We start from the raw sequence: 16,466 nt of genomic DNA, 5'->3' as shown, positions 1-16,466 counted from the left end.
AGCGAGCTGCGTGGCCCCTGGTCACTCACTCACTCACCCTTGTGGGGGTCTCTGTGCAGTCATTTATAAAACAAACACATTCGACCTGGCCAGTCATTCCCAGATGTGGCTGAAGCCCAGAATTCCAAGAACCAGTTAAAATGCAGTTTCTGGGCACCACCTCATCCCCGTTCCTGGTGGTTTTGGATTCCATAATTCTGAGCGGGGCTCAGGAATCTGTATTCTTAAAAGCTCAGCCAGGTTTGGGGAGGCTTGGACTAGGTGATCTAAGAGATCCCTCTGAGGCCCCAAGTTTCACTATAGAAATTTCTGTGTAACCCCCATGCCAGCTACTCTCAGGGAGACGGTTAGCAAGGACCCATGAGGAATTGTAACATGGGGCAAAGACCTGCAAAAATACAAGGGGTTGCTCATTGCCTGGGTTAGTTATTCGAGCAAGATATGTAAAGTTACAGAGAGTATTTAATTGGTTACTGTGATATCATAGAAATACCAAGAATCATAAAAGTAAAAAAAGCTGCTAAGTTGTACATAATGTTTCCGGAATACTAAGAAGTTGCTGCTGGTCTACAGAGCCCTGGGATATGATGGTGAGGATGGTCCCAGGAGGCGCAGCTGGGGTCACTGGCCCCGGTCCTGGTGCCTCTTGCCTTTGCCTTTCTTCTTCTTGTCCTCTGGCCTCGGCTCCAGGGCGCAGACACAGGCAGATCCGCCAGCGATGGCCTTGGGCAGGTCGACGCCCCTGCTCCACTTGTCGGCCTCTCGGTCGTACACCTGCACGGTCTTGGAGAAGGCGGTGTTCTCCCAGCTGTAGCCGCCCAGGATGTAGATGCGGCCCTCCCACACTGCTACGCCAGACTCACTGTTGGCGTGCAGAAGCGGCGCCACGCGGGTCCACTGGTTGCACTGCGGGCTGTAGGCCTCCACGCCCAGCACGTCGAAGCGCTCCATGGACTCAATGTTGTCGTCGCTGCCCCCGATGGAGTAGATGCTGTCGCCCAGGCTGCACATGCTGTGCCAGCCGCGCGCCGTGGTCATGGGCCGCCGCTCCTCCCACACGTCTGTCCGGTGGTCGTAGCACAGCAGGTTCTTGCGGTAGGGGCCGATTTGGTAGTCGTGGCCCCCAGAGATGTACACGAAGTCTTTGTAGATGGTGCCCGCGTGGCCGTACGTGAACCTACAGGGTTGACGGGCGGAGACAGAGAGAGTGCTCAGGGCTGTGCCAGGCTTACCCTCCCCGAGCCAGGGAACAGCCTGCCGTCTTAGGGGGCCATGAGGATTTAAGAATACAGGGATTTAAGAATACCCCACGAACACTCTATAGACAGCAGATGTCATTAGCAAAGAAATGGCGGGCAGGGCGGGGAAGTGGACAGCTTTGCAGTCAGACCGCCTGGACCAGAACCCAGCTCCACTCAGTCTCCCTTGCCCCATCTGGGAAATGGGAATAATCACAGGACCATCACCCCTTTCACAATGGCTGGAAATGACTAGGACAATGAGCCAGCAGGCACACACGCACCCAGTGAATCGCACATCAAAGAGGAATAACGACATACAGTCCAATTCTAACTGCGCTGGCACTCAGGAAAAGTTTTGCTTAAAATCGTAGAGACAGCAAAATCAGTGGCTGCCAGGGGCTGTGGGGAGAGGGGAGGGAGGGATGGACAGGGCGTGCACAGAGGGGGTTTGGGGCAGTGAAATGATTCTGCGTGAGGCTGTAATGGTGGATTCATGTTGCTTTGTGTTCCTCAAAATCCACAGAACTGTGCCAGGAAGTGGGAACCCTGATGTAAACCAGGGCTTTTAATGAATAAGAAAGGATCAATATGGCCAGGTGCAGTGGCTCACGCCTGCAATCCCAGCGCTTTGTGAGGCCTAGGCAGGTGGATCACTTGAGGCCAGGAGTTCAAGACCAGCCTGGCGAACATGGTGAAATCCTGTCTCTGCTAAAAATACAAAAATTAGCTCAGCGTGGTGGCAGGCGCCTGCAGTCCTAGCTACTCAGGAGGCTGAGGCAGGAGAATTGCTTGAGCTCAGGAGGCGGAGATTGCAGTGAGTCGAGACTGTGCCACTGCACTCCAGTCTGGGCGACAGAGAGAGACTCCGTCTTAGAAAAACAAAAACACGAGCGCTTACCCCGCACACTTCTAACTCTTGGGGGCACCTGGATGTATTCCACAGCAGACTGGTTCAGAAAGTGCACTGCTGGGTGTGGCAACAGGGAACTGGTGGGAAAAATGGTGTGCACCTGCTGCTAATCCCATGGAGATAATAAATGCTCGATACATGCACACCGGAAGGCAGGCAAGACTGAGGAGGGTGAGGCGGCCACCCTGGGGCACTCCCTGCATGTGGGCGCAGGTTTTCCGAGCAGCACCGCATCGGCTCTGCACAACAGTGCTGTGGGGTGGGTACGATTATCGTCTCCCTCTATTGATGAGGAACTAAAGGCTGAGCGGGGTGAAGACCCGTGCTTGAGACTTAGATCTAGCAGATACCCCCGTCTCTTCGAGCTCCTCTTGCCCAAGCTCAGGGAGATCCTCAGGCCAGGCCCTCACCCTCTGAAACTCAGCGACTGCACAGACTCAGCCACAGAGGGATGTCCGTCGTGGCGGCAGAGCTGACCCTTGCCCTAAGTCTGAAACCGGAGCCCGGACTGTGCTCCACCACGCCCTCTGCCCCTCACGGTGTACCCACTCTTCCTGACATGCCAGAAGATTTCATTCCTGGAATTGGAGGCCGACATGCCCAGAAAGTGAGGCACGTGGACTGAACTATGTCCCAGAAAAACATCCCATTTGGAGAGCCTTCCACCAAGCCCCAGATCACCTTGGCAAGCCCGCCACATAGGACCAGGAGTCGGTCTTCGGACTGTACGTCTCTACCGAAGAGAGCGCTCCGTTCTCATTCCGGCCGCCGACGGCCACCAGCATGTCTTCGATGGAAGCAAGGTAGAAATCCACACGGCGCTGGTTCATGGAGGCCACCTGTGGAGGTGAGATACCTGTACCTTCCCTTCCCCGAACCCGGGACAGCATCAACATCTGGCGCTGCGTTTCCCAAATGTGTCTGCGGAACACACAGTCCCGGAGAATGTCTGGGAAAGGGAACTGCACCTGAATAAAGGGGGCTTCTTTAGGCAGGAGCTCTGAGCCCCTGAGGTTTCCCCAAGATGCTCTGAATCCCCAAAAGTGGGATGGAGACGCTCTGAGCCCCCACACTTGTCTGGTCATGTGGTCAGCCTCGTGGACGGGAACTCTGTGGGTCACAGGGGTCAGAATTGCTGATCTAGGGGCTTTCTGAAATAAAAATTCATCTTTCCCCTCCCGGCATCCGATCTGTAAAGTTAGTGCTGCTCTGCCACTCTGTGTTAACAGAGCAGGATGTGGCATTCGACAGGAAATTAAACAGAAGAGGCCGGGAGCAGTGGCTCATGCCCGTAATCCCGGCACTTTGGGAGGCCGAGGTGGATGGATCACCTGAGGTCACGGAGTTCGAGACCAGCCTGGCCAACAGGGTGAAACCCTGTCTCTACTAAAAATATAAAAATTAGGCAGGCGTGGTGGCAGGCACCTGTAATTCCAGCTACTCAGTAGGTTCAGGCACCAGAATTGTTTGAACCTGGGAGGCGGAGGTTGCAATGAGCCGAGATTGTGCCACTGCACTCCAGCCTGGGCAACGGAACAACTCTGTCTCAAAAATAAATAAATAAATAAAAGTAGAAACTTTTTTTTTTTTAAATGAATCCAAGCCAAACACACAGGGAGCAAGAACAAGTCCCCGCGGGAGGCGAGGTTCAGGCCGTCGCTGCTGCCAGGCCTCGGGGAAGAGGGTCCAAAGCCAGGGACCCTGTCCAGTGGTGAGACTTCGACCTTGGAGGGCGGTCTCAGATTTCTGAGAGTAAAATCAAAAGGTCAGCTGGAGTCCATTCTGACTGCGTTTTGAGCTAAGAACAGCACTGAGTTGGGCGCGACGCTGAGGTGTGAGAATAAAGGCTGACACGACTGTCCCGGGGGAGCGGGTGGCTGGAGAGTGCTCCCAGCAGAAAGGAGACACCTTCCCTATGCCAGGGGCTTGCCAATCAACATGAGCTACTGCACTCCCTGTCCCCCATGTATTCCTAGAAGGGGAATCCAGAATGTGGAGAGGACAAGAATCTAAAATTTCCTAGCTATGACTTAGCCAGGCTGGGATGAGACCTCAGGTCTGACATCAAGGCCCACGCTCTTTCCAGAATCAGGCCACAATGCGTGCCCAACGGCCAGATGTGAGCCCTGGTGGCCTCCTTAAACTCTCTCCCAAAATGCTTCCAGAGGAGCCCCACAGAGACTCCAGGACCTGGGGACCTTGAACCACGGATCAAACATCTAGACCCATGCTACTGTCCAACAGGGCAGCCACGCCTCGTGTGGCCACACACACTTGCACACCAATCAGGTAAAGTGAAATGAAATTGAAAATTGGCTTCTTCAGTCGCACTGGCCACATTTCAAGCGCTCAGTTGCCACATGTGGCTGTGGCTACCGTATGGGGAAGTCCGGACACAGACCCTTCCATCTGCACAGAAAGCCCCACCAGGCAGCGCAGCTCTGAACCACGACCGACCCCTCGAAGGGGGTCGGTCAGCTCTCCCTCTCCCTGTCCAGGGTGTAGGCCCACGGTATGCTGCTCGCCACTTTATCGTCACACCTCATTCAGAAGCAGGATAGTGGCTGTCAAGGCCCCAGAGAGGTAAGGAAAGTCAAGGCTAGGTTAAGGAAACCGAGAGAGTCCTCAAGAGAAAAGAAATAATCCGGCTTTAATCTCACCTTGATCCACTGTTTACAGCGGGGGTCATACCTATAAAGAAGATTGGAGGCCGCGTCCCCTCCGTTGTCCCGTGAGAAGCTGCCGCCGGCGATGAAGATGAAGCCCCCTAGCACCGCGACACAGTGGTGGCTCCGCCGGGCGGGCAGCGGCGTCTCTTTGACCCACTGCTCGCTCTTGGCGTCCAGGTAGCAGGTGTCGTCACTGAGCTCCAGACACCGCTCGGAGACCTCGCCGCCCACGAACAGCAGGCGCTCCTGGTTGGTGCGCAGCGCCGTGCGCTTGGTCTGCATGACAGGCTGGGCCGCCAGGTTGTTGTGGTAACGCACGGCCTCCTCGATGAAGCCCTCGCAGTTGGCCTCCTTGGGCAGCAGCGAGCACACGGCTGGCTTGACGCGGTGCAGCAGGTCGTTCTTGGGGATGAGCGGGAAGTGGATGTTCTCCAGCACCTGGCGGGCGTGGGCCTCGCGCTCGGGCTGCTGCGTCAGCCACTGCAGGGCGGCCTGCAGGAGGTCGTGCTCACACTCCCGCTGCACCTCGCTGCTGCTCAGGTAGACACACAGCTTCTGCATGGAGACGTTCTGCAGGAAGTCGGGCGTGAAGGACAGCGTGCCGAAGTGGTTCAGGATGAAGCCATCGATGAAGGCGTCAAGCCGTTTGAGGCTGTAGATGGAGGCCAGCTCCTGCAGGTACAGGTAGTTGTCCTCGCTCACTTCCTGCTCCAGGTACTCACAGCAGAAGTCTACCACCGTCCAGATCTGCAGCAGGTGGGCCGTCTCCAGCACATAGTCAATGTTGCCGCCATCCAGCACCAGCTCCCCGCCGTACAGGAAGTCCACCACGGCCTTGAGCCCGATGTACGAGGCGCCGATCAGCTCCACCTCCTTCTGGAAAGCTTCCCGCATGCCAATGGTGAACATGGAGTTAAAGTAGTCGCTGCACACGGCCAGCAGGTTGCGGTGGGCTGGGACGCGCTGCTCATCGGCCACTAGGACAATGTCGCAGAAGAGGCCCCGGAGTCGCTGCTCGTTCAGCCGCTGCAGCACCGTGCTTGAGTGGTCGGCCCAGCGGTATACCTGGCCAGAGAAGACACATCAGAAACGGCACAGCAGCCTGCTCAGCCCTGGTCCAACCCAGTGGGTCCTGACCAGTATTTTCAACAAAATGAAATAGAAGAAAACAAGAAATAAAATGCTGCATCAGAGGGCATTGCAGGAAGTACAGGTGTTTCTTTTTTTTTTTTTTTTGAGACGGAGTCTGGCTCTGTCGCCCAGGCAGCAGTGCAGTAGTGCAATCTCAGTTCACTGCAAGCTCACTCCGCCTCCGGGGTTCACGCCATTCTCCTGCCTCAGCCTCTTGAGTAGCTGGGACTACAGGCGCCCGCCACCACGCCCCGCTAATTTTTTTGTATTTTTAGTAGAGACGGGGTTTCACTGTGTTAGCCAGGATGGTCTCAATCTCCTGACCTCGTGATCCACCCGCCTTGACCTCCCAAAGTGCTGGGATTACAGGCGTGAGCCACCGTGCCCAGCTCGGGGTTTGAGACCAGCCTGGCCAACATGGTGAAACCTTGTCCTACTAAAAATACAAAATTTAGCCAGGCATAGTGGCATGTGCCTGTAATCCTGGCTACTCAGGAAGCTGAGGCAGGAGAACTGCTTGAACCCAGGAGGTGGAGGTTGCAGTGAGCCGAGATCACACCACTACACTCCAGCCTGGGAGACAGAGCAAGAACTCCATCTCAAAAACGAAAAACCAAAACACAAAACAAACAAACAACAAACAAAACAAACCAAAAAACAAACAAACAAAAACCCCAAAATCAAACAAGACAACAATTCAAGCCAGGCATGGTGGCTCCTGCCTGTGATCTCAACGCTTTGTGAGGCTGAGATGGGAGAATCGCTTGAGGCCAGGAAGTTCAAGACCCATCTGGGCAACATAGCGAGATTCCTGTCTTTACATAATATTTTATTTATTTTTTTTTTTTTTTTGAGACGGAGTCTCGCTCTGTCGCCCAGGCTGGAGTGCAGTGGCGCAATCTCGGCTCACTGCAAGCTCCGCCTCCCGGGTTCACGCCATTCTCCTGCCTCAGCCTCCCGAGGAGCTGGGACCACAGGCGCCCGCCACTGCGCCCGGCTAATTTTTTCTATTTTTAGTAGAGACGGGGTTTCACCATGGTCTCGATCTCCTAACCTTGTGATCCGCCCGCCTCGGCCTCCCAAAGTGCTGGGATTACAGGCGTGAGCCACCGCGCCCGGCTACATAATATTTTAAAATGGTGGCATTCGCCTGTAGACCCAGCTACTCAGGAGGCTGAGGCAGAAGGATCGCTCAAGCCCAGGAGCTTGAGGCTGCAGTGAGTCATGATTGCGCCACTGTACTCCAGCCTGGGCAACAAAAACAAATCCTGTCTCTAAATTAATTAATTAATTAATTCAACAGAGGGAGAAACAGATAACTGAAAACTATCACATAGATAGATAGCTGGTCTATTCCAGGGCGACTGAGGTAAAGAACTGGCTGGGCACTAAGCCTGAAGACAGGAAATGTGGTGGGAGGAGGAAAATTGACTGAGAGCTATTAGGTATTAGCAGCTATGTGGTTCAACTTATTTATTTATTTATTTATTTTGAGATGGGGTCTCACTCTGTTGCCCAGGCTGGAGTGCAGTGGCACGATCACAGCTCACTGCACCCTGGACCTCCTGGGCTCAGGTGATTCCCCCACCTCAGCCTCCTGAATAGCTGGGACTACAGGTGTGTGCCACCATGCCCGGCTAATTAAAAAATTTTTTTGTAGAGACGAGGTCTCACTATGTTGCCCTTGACCTCCTGGGCTCAAGTGATTCTTCCGCCTTAGCCTCCTGAGTAACTAGGACTACAGGCACACACTCCCACCCTGTCTGATTTTTATAATTTGGAGGGACAGGGTCTCCCTAAGCTGCCCAGGCTCTGAATTCTTAAAAGTTACTTCTTAGCATGTGTCCTACAGCAGTGGGTTTTATTTTTTTCTTCCCTTTCGAATCTTCTTTTTGTTGCCATGCATGCATTTGTCATCGAGACACTTTATTTCCCTGTGGTTATTTCCACGTCCAGTCAATTCAAACAGCAACGTCTCTGTCCATGTTACAGGAGCAGGCCACGTTCTCACAACCTGTGGAGGATGCCACACAGATACGACCTGGCATTTCCTTCTGAGTTCAGAGGGCCAGGCTGACCCGCTCTTCTACTCCAGGCCGGCTTTTCGGTTCATAGGTCACATGCATGGAGATCTCTATTTATCCTGGTTACTCGCAGAGAGAGCCAGGCTGGCCTACACCGGGTTTTTAAAGTCTTTCTCATTTTTAGAAACAGGGTCTTGCTCTGTTGCCCAGGCTGGCATGCAACAGTAGATCAGAGATCACTGCAGCCTGAAACTCCTAGGCTTGGCCAGGCATGGTGGTCATGCCTGGAATCCCAGCACTTTGGGAGGCCAGGATGGGCGGGTCACCTGAGGTTAGGAGTTCCAGACCAGCCTGACCAACATGGTGAAACCCCATCTCTACCAAAAATACAAAATTAGCTGAGTGTGGTGGTGGGCGCCTGTCATCCCAGTTACTTGGGAGGCTGAGGCAGAAGAATTGCTTGAATTCCAGAGGCGGAGGTTGCAATGAGCCATTGCACTCCAGCCTGGGCAACAAGAGCAAAACGCTATCTCAAAAACAAAACAAAACAAAACAAAACAAAACAAAACACCTCCTAGTCTCAAGCAATCCCTCCACTTCAGCCTCCTTGGTAGCTGGGACTACTGGTGTGTGCCGCCATGTCCAGCTATTTTTTACTTTTATTTTTTGTAGAAATGGGATCTCACTACATTGCCCAGGCTGGTCTTGAGCTCCTGAGTTCAAACAATCCTCCTGCCTCAGCCTCCCAATTTACTGGGATTCCAGGTATAAGCCAGCGTGCCAGGTCTCGGCTTCTAATTATGCAGGAATGGTCTGTGCTTCTACAGGCACTGACGGAGGCCCCTCTTGGGTGCGAGCTGAAGGAAGGAAATTAAAAAGTACTACAGTGGCTGGTGATCAAGTCACAGTACAGGCTTAGTGGCCTGAGAGATGCAAGTGAGGGCATGAGGCGGCTATCTGCCACCCAGGGCACCTGGCTGTCTCCACGCTGGTGAGAGTGCTGACCTACCACGCTTAGATGGAGATACGCACAACCCCAGACTGCAGTGTAAAAAGGGAAAGAGCCCAGAGGGTGGGACTGGCGACAGCCCCAGTTAACGGCTGCGGCGGGGAGCCACCAGCTCCAGTTAGCTAGGACAGGGGGCAAGAGCAGTGTTATTTCCAAAACTGGGTTTCTGTTCTAAGTTGGCTGGACTGATGCTGCGCCCGGGTACAATCAGCTGCAATCTGCTTCTGGTGTTTTAGCACAGCTGCATAGATGACAACTTTCCAAAAACAAAGGCACATGATTTCCTTTATTTTTTTATTTTTATTTTTTTTGGAGGGGGATACAGAGACTCCCTCTGTTGCCCAGGCTGGAGTGCAGTGGCTCGATCTCAGCTCACTGCAACCTCCACCTCCCGAGTTCAAGTGATTCTCCTGCCTCAGCCTCTCAAGTAGCTAGGATTACAGGCACGTGCCACACCCGGCTAATTTTTAATTTTTTTTTTAGACAGAGTTTCACTCTTGTTGCCCAGGCTGGAGTGCAATGGTGTGATCTCGGCTCACTGCAACCTCCGCCTCCCAGGTTCAGGCGATTCTCCTGCCTCAGCCTCCTGAGTAGCTAGGACTACCGGCATATACCACCATGCCTGGCTAATTTTGTATTTTTAGCAGAGACAGGGTTTTGCCATTTTGGCCAGGCTGGTCTTTAACTCCTGACCTCAGGTGATCTGCCTGCCTCGGCCTCCCAAAGTGCTGGGATTATGGGCATGAGCCACTGCTCCCAGCATACATATATTTATTTATTTCAGTAGAGACGGGGTTTCACCATGTTGGCCAGGTTGGTCTCGAACTCCTGACCTCAAGTGATCCACCCACCTCAGCCTCCCAAAGTTCTAGGATTCCAGGCATGAGCCACTGCGCCTGGCCAATGTATCAATTTTAAAGGGACATTGGTAACAGAGTTTCCACATTTCAGGTAACTTAGAAGCTCCAACCTACAGCATTCTCTGATGATATGAGTCCTGTTCATTTCTCTGTTTCCTATTTTAGTGCCTTAATCAAATGCAAGGCCGAGCAGAGGGAGAAACTCAGGTTGTCAGGGGCTTATACCTGGGAGGAGGCAGCAGGTACAGGGTATTAGATGTGGAAAAAGAATTTAGTATTAACATGGAACAACACTTTTTTTTTTGAGATAGGGTCTTGCTCTGTCACTTAGGTTGGAGTACAGTGGTGTGATCATAGCTCACTGCAACCTCTACCTCCTGGGCTCAAGTGAGCCTCCCACCTCAGCCTCCTGAAGAGCTGGGGCTACAGCTGTATGCCACCAGGCCTGGCTAATTTTTGTATCTTTTGTAGAGATGGGGTTTAGCCATGTTGTCCAAGCTGGTCTCAAACTCCTGAGCTTATGAGATCCTCCCGCCTCCGCCTCCCAAGGTGCTGGGATTCCAGGTGTGAGCCACTGTGCCTGGCTGAGCAACATGTCTTACGGCAGACAGGTGAACAGTGTGGTCACACAGTGGGAAGACGCCAACATGCTGGAATGCACAATCTACCACTATCAACTAAAGCAGCAACACGGGTGAGGCTCACAGGCACAATGTCGTGCAAAAGAAACCACACAGGAGAGTACCCAACCTCGGATCCCATTTAGATAAAGTTCAAAAGCAGACCAAACCACAGCGGTGGGGTTGCGACAGTGACTATCTTGAGTGTAACAACTGGGAGGGTTTGGTAGTATTATTTCTTGCCCATCTGGGTGCTGGTGACATAGGTGTGTTTAATGTCTAGAAATTCATGGGTACACTTTTTAAAAATAAAAAGTTAGAAACAGGCCAGTCATGGTGGCTCACGTCTGTAATCCCAGCACTTTGGGAGGCTGAGGCGGGCAGGTCACGAGGTCAAGAGATCAAGACCCTCCTGGCCAACATGGTGAAACCCCGTCTCTACTAAAAATACAAAAATTAGCTGGGCGTGGTGGCACACACCTGTAGTCCCAGCTACTTGGGAAGCTGAGGCAGCAGAATCGCTTGAACCTGGGAGGCAGAGGTTGTAGCGAGCCAAGATCACACCACTGCACTCCAGCCTGGGCAACAGAGCGAGACTCTGTCTCAAAAAAAAAAAGAAAAAGAAAAAAAAGAGTTAGAAACATAATCCAGTGATACAGAACCCTAGTCCTAAGAGATTCAGTTCAGAGAAAAACAAACTCAGGGTCCTGGCGTTAAGGGACAAAGATTTCCAGTGCTGTCAAACTTAGAAAGCAGCAGTGTCTCCCAAGCCAAGCTCCAAAACAAAGCCCTTTTGAGCAAGCGGCGAGACCTCGCCGGGTTTTCACATTCGATGAAGCTGGGCTTGGCAGAAACCTTCTTGGGGAACTCACGTGAGAATAGGAGGTCATTTCGCAGGAGAACCAACCTCTCTTGAAAATGACAGCCAGTTTTTCTTTTAGAATCTGTAGAATCTCTTTTCCCCCTTTGTCTCAACTCTATAGGCTGCTCCCAGCTCCCTTCATCTAAAGAAGTGTTTCTGTACGTTTTTTCATTATTGCCCCCCAAGAAGGCTTTTAAGATTTTTTTCACTCATAGCCTCCCCAGCAAAATTTTAACATCACAGATGCACTGTATGTCTGCTCATGTACTGTATGTATAATGGTGTCTTATGCACAAAAGGAGTAAAATTCCTTCTACTCTCCCAAGAACCAATTTTCTCCCACTTCAGGGCAATATCATACTCATTGAGAATCCATGATCTGAGGTAACCGTAAGATTTAATCTCCAAAAGTGACACCTCTAAAGAACTGAGGGTATTACGAATATCTATAATGAGGAGACAGGTTACCAGGAACCTCGAACCAATGGCTCCCCCCATCTTTACCAACAGCAGCTGTGGTGACAGGAGTTTGTGGAAAGTATAGCAGCCGGGTCTGGCTCTTGGATTTTAATGTGGCAGGTGGGAACAGGCTACATATTTCTAATTAGAACTCCCCCAGCAGCCTGGCTCTGGGGAACTCACCCTCACTTGCTCTTGGGTTCCAGGGAATCATGACCAGGGAAGAGGACTCCAGGCCCTTGGGGTACAGGTACACAGTGTGTTACCCTCACCCTAAGATAGAAGGCTGAGTTCTCAATGGACCTGTCCTTGGAGTTTTTGAGCCCCAAAGCGGGCATGGGAACCCCAGTTTTCTTCCTGTCCCATCCACCTCCTTGGGTTGATGAATGGGTCAAGTTGTCACAAAGAGAAAGCTATGGGATGTCACGCTGAAAAACGAAGACGTCTGGCCATAGTGTCTCTAACATCCCTCACACTTCCGACTCTCTGATTTTATGACAATTTCCGCTCCTTGCCCATTTCCCCCTTTACTTGTCATGAAGGAGATTGACAACACCAATGACAAAAAAATCAGTCTGTGATTAGAAATGAGTGAATCAGAAAAAGGATCACACTTCTTAGGCAATTTGCACAGGTGGTGAGCGAACATTCACAGACCTTGGATGATTCGCTGATCTTGTATGGCCGAGACACTCGCGTCTGCCTGCTTCCCTCCATCATTAAAGAGATCTCAGCCCTAGGAGAAGAACAGGATTTCTGAGCATGCAGTCATAACTCTAGCTCATTCATTAATTTCAGGCTCTGCTAGCAGATACCAAGGACGACAGTGAAAACAGTCACACGGAGGAAGGAGGGAGGGAGGACTGTGCACTACAAAGAACTCTTTTACACTGAGTTGAGAACTCATCGGGTTGTTAGAATTGGACAGAACATTTAACTTGCATTCCTTTATCATCTAAAATCTGACATCATGTCATTTAGTTCACTTCCTACAAATAATTACCTTTTGGCTACACCGAGGTTATAATGATAAGTTATAATTTTGGAGCCCAGACTATAGCCCTAGAACCAAACTAAGGGACTTACATGTGCCATCTCATTTAACCTCCACAAAGACTACACTTGGCCAGGCTGATATCGCTTATCCCATTTCACACATGAGGATACTGATCTCATGGTCACAAAGCTAGTAGGTGGCTGAGAATCACACCTGGGTCTGTCCAGCTTCAAAACCTGGATCCATCACCATGACACGCTGCTGAATGAGGCCTGGGGTTCGAGAGTATCACACTTTAAAAATATGATACAGGTGAAGATGTGGTACAGCGATGACTACCATGTACACAGTACATTCTAGACACACTGTCCCCAAGTGCTTCTCTGTGGCTTCACTCACTTAGTCCCCATTGCAACCCCATGAGGCCAGCACTGTGACTGGAGGATGCTGACAGCAGTGAGGTGAAATAACCTGCCCCGTGTCACACAGCTGGGAACTGGCAGAATTGGGATTCCAGGTCAGGGAAAAGTCCATGCTCTTAACTCTTAGGCTACACTGCCTCGCTCTTGGAGGGGGGGATCACTGCAGGCAGAGTTAGGCTTTGGTGTGTAGGGGGGAGGGCAGGTGCTTCAAGGATGGAGGGGAACACAGAGAAGGGACTTTGCCAACTAATATTAGTACAAGTCACACACTGAGACTAAGGTTTTAAAGAGGATTTTTCCCCCTGCTATTTGAGTTCAGGAGAAGAGTTTGTTACCTATTGAACACACTGTCTTTACTAATAAAGAACAATGTGACAAGAAGTCAGCACTGTTCTTAGATAATTGGGGACACAGGGAGGGCACTCCAGTGTTCCCATGGAAGGAATGAATTCGGGCACAGTCCGTCCTGTGCAACTCCCCTAGAGAGAGAAGGGACGACGAGATTCCTCTTGACAAACTAGAAACTTTGTGACAACAACAAGCTGTTCCCATTCCCGGCCCTCCTGACTACCCCTAGGATGCTGGAGAGCCCAGAGAGGGAAGAGAAGAAACCCAGCTTTCGGGCAGTGCCCACCGCGGACCCGACTTCATTCCACCTTCACCCTTTGAGACAGGTGCCACCGTAGTTCCCACAGTGAGACCCGGCGCTCGGGTGCCCCGGGGGGGTTGCCCAAGGTCACAGAGCAGCAAGCAGCAGGTGCCTCTCTCTCCACCGCCCCAGGCAGCCTGCCCGGGCTCAGCCAGGCCCTCTAACGCTCAACGCTTTCTTTTCTAGGCCAAGATACCTAGAGAGAGTTCCCGGGGCTGGAGGCTCCCTGCTGTCTCCTGCAAGTGCGTGGGGGTAGGGGCTGATTTCCACGCGTGTTGGATGTCAGCGGCCTCCGACGCTTTTTGGAAGCAGGTGAAGGGTCAAGGCCACCCACACACACAGTGACAATCCCAAGTCACTGGAAAAGGTCTTCCAGTAAACATGGGAACGCAGGCCCCGTACGGACGGGGGGGGGCTCCCAGGGAGCCTCCTTCCCAAGCTCCCTCCCGACCTCAGCGTTGGAGAAAGCGACGCTGCTGACACCGGCTCGCCCGCGGGGTCTCCGGGGACGCCGCTGTCGTTCACTCGGACCCCGCAGCCCAGGCGGAACTCAGCGCAACGGCCGCCCAGGCAGGCTCCAGCCGGCGGCGAGGAGGCGGAGGTGGAGTCGGGACGGCCCGGGGCGGGGGCCACTCACCTGCCACGCGCGGGGCGGAACGCACAGGCCGCACCTGTGTCACCTGCGGGGGCGGCGGCCCCTCCCCTGGCCTCTTCCCCCAGCCGCGGCGCCCCACTCGCCCACCCGCCCGCCCGGGCACCAAGGGGCGCAGGGGGCTCGCGGCTCGCGGGGGCCGGGGGCCCTTCCGATCGCCGCCCGCCCCCCGCCCCGGCCGGGCGCGGCTTCCCGGCGGTCCCGGGCTGAAGGGTGGGCGCGCGCGTAGGCCCACCTGGCAGGACGCGCTACGGTCGCGGCGGGGATAGCCCCGGCGGCGGGGCCGGGCGGTCGGGGCTGCGGGGCCCAGGTTCAGGAGCCCCCCGGCCGGCCCGCTGCGCAGCCATGGCTCCGCCAGGAAGTGCGAGGCCGAGGGCGGAGGCGGCGCGCGTGGCCAATGGCGGCGGCCGCGGGGAGGCGGGGCCGGGCGGCGCGGGGCGGGGCCTGCGGCCGAGGGCGGGGCGCGGGGGCCGTTGGGTGAGCTCGCGGGGTGGACGCCCCCCTCGTCCGCGCCCCGGGGATCCCCAGTGTCCACCCCACCACGACGCCCGATTCCGTCCCTTCAAGGGCAGGCCGCAGCCCCGCCGCGCGAAATGCGCCCTGGTGCCACCCACCGTCACGGACGCAGGGCCACGGCGGGGACGGGACACGCAGGGTCCCGGGCCTCGAGGCACCGACGCGTAAGCTGGGACCTCCTTGCTGGCCCGGAGTCGCCGGGACGGGCACCGCGCCTCTCGCCTCCTTCCAGGCTGAGCTGGAACGTCCCTGCGGCCACCCTGCGGGGAGGCCTTTGCTGACCACTCTGCTTAAAGTCACATCCCCTCTCTCTCCACCCCAACTTCCAACCCCACGCTTCACTTGCGCTCTTATCAGCGTCTAATATTCCAAAGAATGTACTGGTTTATTCGGTTTATTGTCTCTCCTTCCTACCAGAAACCCTCCAGGGCAGGGTTTACTGTCAGTTCTATTCCTGACTGGACCCCCCAGACTGGCACACAGTAGGTGCTCAGTAAATACGTGTGGAATGAATGAACATAACCTTCATCGATCAATCTGTCGTCACACTTCGCTCATGCTACAGCGAGATAACCCTTGAGGATATAATACTTAGAGAAAGAAGCCCGACACCAAAGACCACACATTGCATGATTCCGTGCATGTGAAATATCCGGAAGAAGCCAATCCATAGAGACAGAAAGTAGATGAGTGGTTGCCAGGGGCGGGGAGTTGCTGGAGTGGGAAATGGCTGCTGAAGGATCAGCGATTTCTTTTGTGTAGTACTCGCTACAGCCTCCACCTCCCAGGCTCAAGTGATCCTCCTGCCTCAGTCTCTCATGCAGCTGGGATCACAGGTGCCTGCTGCCACAACCGGCTATTTTTTGGTTATTTTTTTTTCTTTGATTTTTATAGAGACAGGGTTTCAGTTTGTTGTCCGAGCTGGTCTTGAACCCCTAGGCACAAGCGATCCTCCTGCCTCAGTCTCCCAAAGTGCTGGGATGACATGTGTGAGCCAGCACACCCAGCCCACTTACAGGATCTTTATTTTTTAGTTGTTGATTTTATTTATTTATTTTTTGAGACAGAGTCTCTCTATCACCCAGGCTGGAGTGCAATGGCTCAATCTCAGCTCACTGCAATCTCCACTTCCTGGGTTCAAGTGATTCTCCTGCCTCAGCCTCCCGAGTAGCTGGGGTTACAGGCACCCACCACACGCCTGGCTAATTTTTGTATTTTTAGTAGAGATGGGGTTTATCATGTTGGCCAGGATGGTCTCAAACTCCTGACCTCAGGTGATCTGCCTGCCTCAGCCTCCCAAAGTGCTGGGATTACAGGTGTGAGCCAAGGACCTTTAAATGATGTTCTCACTGGATTGCTGTCCCCCATCTCTCTCTCTCCCCTTTTCTTTAGGGACTGTACACATTCACCCTTCCAAGCCTTACTTGCCCATCTTTGACCCTTCC

General features: G+C 53.5%; 1 protein-coding gene across 2 annotated transcripts; it reads right to left on the bottom strand.

The window, feature by feature from the left end:
• Positions 1-444: 444 nt before the first annotated feature.
• Positions 445-14,896, bottom strand: KLHL36 (kelch like family member 36). Of its 2 annotated transcripts, none has more exons than XM_007994235.3 (5): positions 14,741-14,896; positions 12,443-12,521; positions 4,812-5,885; positions 2,833-2,990; positions 445-1,177 (listed from the first exon to the last, which is right to left on the bottom strand). In XM_007994235.3, the coding sequence occupies exons 2-5, from the start codon at positions 12,503-12,505 to the stop codon at positions 622-624; spliced, it is 1,851 nt and encodes a 616-aa protein (XP_007992426.1). In that variant the 5' UTR covers positions 12,506-12,521; positions 14,741-14,896; the 3' UTR covers positions 445-621. The 2 variants fall into 2 exon arrangements, with proteins under 2 accessions (XP_007992426.1, XP_007992427.1); XM_007994236.3 differs by lacking the exon at positions 14,741-14,896 and adding an exon at positions 14,491-14,609.
• Between the last annotated feature and the right edge of the window lie 1,570 nt (positions 14,897-16,466).

The sequence above is a fragment of the Chlorocebus sabaeus genome, chromosome 5 (genome assembly GCF_047675955.1).
Source record: "Chlorocebus sabaeus isolate Y175 chromosome 5, mChlSab1.0.hap1, whole genome shotgun sequence".
Classification (NCBI taxonomy): domain Eukaryota; kingdom Metazoa; phylum Chordata; class Mammalia; order Primates; family Cercopithecidae; genus Chlorocebus; species Chlorocebus sabaeus.
Note: the sequence above shows the minus strand (reverse complement) of the source record. Positions and strands in the feature narration are given on the sequence as shown.